The sequence below is a fragment of the Oratosquilla oratoria genome, chromosome 31, assembly GCF_046742065.1.
Source record: "Oratosquilla oratoria isolate Oo_2021 chromosome 31, ASM4674206v1, whole genome shotgun sequence".
Classification (NCBI taxonomy): domain Eukaryota; kingdom Metazoa; phylum Arthropoda; class Malacostraca; order Stomatopoda; family Squillidae; genus Oratosquilla; species Oratosquilla oratoria.
Genome location: NC_134807.1, coordinates 46,002,745 through 46,008,351, shown reverse-complemented (window position 1 = coordinate 46,008,351; position 5,607 = coordinate 46,002,745). Strand labels below are relative to the sequence as shown.

Sequence of the window (5,607 nt, the reverse complement as noted above, 5' to 3'; positions counted from 1 at the left end):
TTTAAGTCTAGCAGCAGATCAGCTCATGGAGCACTTGTTTCAGACTCCATTCACAGCCTTAGCCATACCATGATGTTCGACACTCCACGTAACCGTCGCACGACCCATGCAAGTTCATCAAGTCGGATTTTCAAGCCACAGTGGTGAAGTAAAGAGGCTGCATCTCCCCTCTACGGGTTAGACTACCGGTACTGCAGTGGACCAAAATACTGAATACTTGTGTATGTATATATGTATGTATAAATGCATGTGTAGATACTGTACATAATTATGTGTACGCATCTATATGTATGCATTTGATTCAGTATACAGTATGTTTACATGCGTATGTGTGTATCACAACTCATTGAGAAGTTAATGATGTTGTCAGGCCGGTTTTTTCTTTAATTTCCGACATCATTAAGAACTAAAAGGTGTCCTTGTTGCATGCTTTATCAACGTAACTTCTTTCTTTCTCCATTATTGTAAGGGTAATATAAAAATAATTGGTGACTATTAAAATTTATTACAACAACTAATGGGTTTATTTCAGATATGATTAGAATCTAGTTGTGATGTATATACAGGCGACAATTGCCTCTACACAATATATGAACAGTTCTATAAATATAGCGAAGGAGTTAATGAAAAAAAAAACATAATGTCTAGTCACAAGACATAATTATGAAATACTGGAACATTTTGTCACCTAGGCATAGGTATTTGCCCTTATGCACAATATCATTACCATCCCGAATAAGTTACTGACAATTTCAATAAAGTAAAATATATATTCTACAGTAACATTAAAATCGTAAGTTTACTTAGTAATAAAGCGCAAGATAATCACTGGCGTATATCTTCTTGTCGTTTCTTTTTGGAGAACAAGAAATGCATTGGATTGCTCACTGGTTTGGTGTAAGTAATCACTTATGAGACACGACACGCCCAAGTGCCACAGTTTTCCTTCTGTGTTTCAAAGTCTCCAGAGCGTATAAACATATTGCACTCGTGACTATGTTTTTCCGCACAAATTTCAACACTTATTTGCATATGATTTTATTTTAATTGAATGTGCTATGGGATCTTAATTACTTTGTATTCAAAAATATATAGAATAGTAAACCATTGTAGTCCTGTTTATCAAAGAATAAAAGTAAAACAGATTATACTAAATTCTATCACAGTAGCTATGAAATCTAAATACGTCATATGATGAGTAAGATTTTTCAATAATTACAAAATGCCTTATGAGTAAAGTTTTATGAAGCGTATGATACAAAATAATACCGATGAAAGCGTATTTTCAAAGAAATACGAAATAAAACAGTTCTTGTATAATTGTGAAATGAAATTCAATTTATCTCACAAAGTTATCACCCTTCTGTTAGTTACCTTAATCTACATGGAATGTAAATATCAACAAATTAGCAACATAAGCGTAAAAAATTAGAAGTAGAATTTCATTAAGTTTCTAAAAATGATATTAACTGTTAGAAGATGGGGAAAGTTCATTTGACAAGCGTCCTAAATGCATTTATATTTATATTAGAAAACTATATGAGGGATTGTATACAGAATAATTAACTCCTACGAGCCATTTCTTAATGGTTATAAAACAGATTACCCTGGTAAGCCGAACACATGTACTATGTGCATTCTCATCGTGTTTTTTTAATGAGCAATAAAACTATCTATTCGAAAAAATATCGTTACCTACGACTTCCAAAAGCTTTTTATGATTAAAAAAAAAAGCCTGGAGTGTGAAGAGACGACAGATGGGGTGAGAAATGGCTTGAATACTTCCAAGATAACAGAGTAATACTTAATAGTAAGATGGTATTCATCTACTAAGAAAAGGGTAGTCGACAAGATACCCTCTCCTGCCCAGAAGTTGGAATAAAATGCTAGCCGTAACACTCCTATGATAACAAGGACTTTATATTCCTTATAATGTACTAATACGTAATATGCACTTAAAGGGTGTTTGGAGTTAGTTGGAAGGTCGTCGCCATGAAGACTCAGCCGAGCGAATGGACGGGTGACTAGCGAAGACTAGAGAACTGCCTGTTGGGAGTAAAATAAAGATTTAAGTGAATGGCTTTATCCTTTGCTCATATAAAGTTTATCATTATTGCTTTACCATCAATACCAGTACTAGTAATTTTGGTACTCTTATAGTTGGACTACTGTATTAACTTGCATTTTTTATATTGTTTTAATATTTATGTAATATTTTCTACCAACAAACAAAACGAGATGGCAAGAATAGGACGTAAAGTTGTATTGATAGAGATTAAAGTGCTATGAAGTAATATCATTAAAAGGAAAAAAATTTACAAGACTTCTCATGTTCTCATGAAAATTCAAATGACGCAACAATTCTTACCAAGAAACAAAATGAGATGGCATGAATAGCGCGTTCAATTGCATTAATAAAAAAGTAGTATGAAGTAATTGGACAAGACTTCTCATGTTCTCAGGAAAATGCAACGTTACGGAAGGGACAAAGAGACGTTGCACCAAAGACAATAGGAGGATGTGACTCACCTACAATGGCTGAGGGGCACCTGAGAACAGCAAGGTGACGACCCAAGGGGATGCCAACGATGACACGACTTCTTTATCTGCGGATTTGCGTTAAAGTGTAAATTAGTCTACGGACCAACTTCGATTTATTCCAAGAAAATTCAATGCAGAAAAATAGTTATCTTTCATGGCGCAGCTGATATTCATGTATTTCTTTCGAAGTAATGTATTTAATAAATGTCTGTCGGTAAATGACCATGACCTAACGTAAACATGTGTAAATTTTCCTTCATTATTGATTACATTCAACTTTGTGTGTCTGTGCGTGTGCGTGTGCATGCGCGCGCGCGCGCGTGTGTGTGTGTGTCTGTGTGTGTGTGTGTGTGTGTGTGTGTGTGTGTGTGTGTGTGTGTGTGTGTGTGTGTGTGTGTGTGTGTGTGTGTGTGTGTGTTTGTGTGTGTGTGTTTGTGTGCGTGTGTGTGTGTGTGTGTGTGTGTGTGTGTGTGTGTGTGAGTGTACGTGTGTGTGTGTGTGTGTGTGTGTGTGTGTGTGTGTGTGTGTGTGTGTGTGTGTGTGTGTGTGTGTGTGTGTATGTGTGTGTACGTGCGTGTATGTGTGTGTGTGTGTGTGTGTGTGTGTGTGTGTGTGTGTGTGTGTGTGTGTGTGTGTGTGTGTGTGTGTGTGTGTGTGTGTGTGTGTGTGTGTGTGTGTGTGTGTGCTTGCGCGTATGTCCTTGCGTGTGTGCGCGCCTATTTGCGTGTATATGTATGTTTTGAATTTTTTGTTTGTTTACCTCAATACTGGTAAATTTAAATGTGTGTTTGTGTGTGTGTGTGTGTGTGTGTGTGTGTGTGTGTGTGTGTGTGTGTGTGTGTGTGTGTGTGTGTGTGTGTGTGTGTGTGTGTGTGTGTGTGTGTGTGTGTGTGTGTGTGTGTGTGTGTGTGTGTGTGTGTGTGTGTGTGTGTGTGTGTGTGTGTGTGTGTGTGTGTGTGTGTGTGTGTGTGTGTGTGTGTGTGTGTGTGTGTGTATGCGCGTGTGTGTACGTGTGCTTATGCGTGTGTGTGCGCGTATGCGTGTACTTATGCATATATGAAATATATGTGCTTGTACATATATTTATAAAGCATTATTCTATTTGTTTCTGTACCCTAAATGAATGTGTGGATGTCTTTGAATCTATATTTTTTCCCGTTCAAATTTGTATATATGACCATGTTTGGAGACAGATCGTAAAATTCACTCATTATTTTCCTTTTGTTTCGTAATCTATACTTGTGAGCGCATGAGTAAATATGCAAGTGTGTTTGTGTGTGTGTGTATGTATATATGCGTGTGTGCGTCTACGAATGCATACAATTATGTGTACATCTATATTCATTATGTGTACAACTGCATATGTGTATGCCTGTTGACATTAAAGCTTCATGTGCTTACTCACCTGACAAAGGCTTGTGAGTACCACGGCAGGTCCTTCGTGTCGACGCTCGGGACGTGTTGGTCCTGTGCGGCCGCCGCCGCCTCCCTGGACTCGTGGGCGGAGGGCTCGAAGGTGAAGACGTGGTGCTTGGTGGGGGTCGTGGCCGAGTACGGCGGCGTGATGAAGGGCGAGTACTCAGGGTAGTCCGGGACCACCTGCGTCGGCGACGACTTCCAGGCATCCAGATCCGTGTCCTCCGCCTCGGACAGGCCGTGCCCTCCCACGCCCACGCCCTTGTGCACGCCCATTGGAGCCGCACGGACGGCGACGGGCGTCGCCACGGCGACTCCCCCGCCCTCGGTCGACCCTGAGCCGGAGGACGAGGGGGATCGCCTCTCCTTGGGAGATTCGCTGGTGCGCGACCCACGATGGTACGACGAAGCCTGAGATGCCGGCGCCGAGGAATGGGTGTGGGTGTGGGTGTGGGTGTGCGAGGCGTTGGGCGGCGCCAGGGTAGGGGCGGTCGCTGCCGCGGCATGGCTTCCTACAGACTCGTAGTAGCCCCAAGCAGGTTCCCATTTATAATCGAGGTTATGATGGAGCCTGACTGAGTAATGGTGGTGGTAGTGCTGAAGATGGGCGTAGGGGGAGGGTGTAGCCAAGGAGTAGGGTGTGTGTCCGCCCGTGGTCGCGCCGTACGATTGATGGTGGTAGTGGGTTCCGTTCAAGTGGGAGTGGTTCATATAAGATGCTGCTGGGTCGGGCTGAAGAAAAGAAAAAAGTCGAATTATCATAGCGGAAAGTGTGGTATTAGAATACGGTTACTGTTAATTTTTGCACATTTATGTTCGTATGTATATATTTATGTATGTTTATATGTATGTGTAATGCAGAAGTATGAGAAAGGTTTTTAGAAGACACGGGCCTAGTTCCGAGTTTTTTCCTGACCAGTTTCGCTTTAAGCTTCTGCAAAGAAATATCTCTCTGGGTCGAAGCTGACGGTATACATTGGTAAACCGACTTCACGTTCCTACAGTGTAAGCAGGGTACGGGGAAGGTCGGGCAAAGGCATACAATAAATTGAATTGATTCATTATAAAGTGATACAATTTAAATACCAATTAACAGTTTGAAATTGTGGAAATGTGCTTCTTAAGTTTAAATGATGTAAAGTGTGTTATAGGAAACCCAAAAATATTGCTGTGAAGATCATACAAGTAAATTAATTATATCAAATTACATTAAATGTGTTAGAATACCTCGGACATTATGTCACTATGTATCTCAATCTGCGCTCGGACAAGATAGTGTGACGGATGTTTAAAATGAAATATAGGTGCTGTTGTAAGTGTAAGATAAGTAAAGATGGTGTGTAGAATGTTGTGAAACACGCCACTGGACAAAACCCCACCGAGTTGTATATGTATGTAGGTTTGTATGTATGCATGTATGCATAAACATATCCATAGGCATGTGCATATACATATTCATAGGCGTGTACATATACATACCTGGTAGGTCATGACAGGAGGGTAGTAGGCCGCAGCGGCGTGCATGCGCTGCGCGTGCGCGGCCTCGTAGGCCAGGCCGTATTGGAGTTTGGACTGCATCGTGTAGTAGTGATACAACCAGGAGTTGTTCCTCAGGACGTTGGCTTCCCTCTCACTCAGAACCTGGTTGGT

The 5,607-nt window shown here is 40.9% G+C and overlaps 1 protein-coding gene across 1 annotated transcript in view; it reads right to left on the bottom strand.

The window, feature by feature from the left end:
- Positions 1-527: 527 nt before the first annotated feature.
- Positions 528-5,607, bottom strand: part of LOC143041725 (uncharacterized) — a 174,765-nt gene continuing 169,685 nt past the window's right edge. Inside the window, exons 8-11 of the mRNA XM_076213738.1 lie at positions 5,437-5,607; positions 3,947-4,689; positions 2,530-2,606; positions 528-2,046 (exon numbers count right to left, since the gene is read on the bottom strand). The exon at positions 5,437-5,607 is cut by the window's right edge and continues 230 nt beyond it. Coding sequence (XP_076069853.1) covers positions 2,603-2,606; positions 3,947-4,689; positions 5,437-5,607 — 918 coding nt within the window. The 3' untranslated portion in view covers positions 528-2,046; positions 2,530-2,602. The remainder of the gene's footprint in view (positions 2,047-2,529; positions 2,607-3,946; positions 4,690-5,436) is intronic.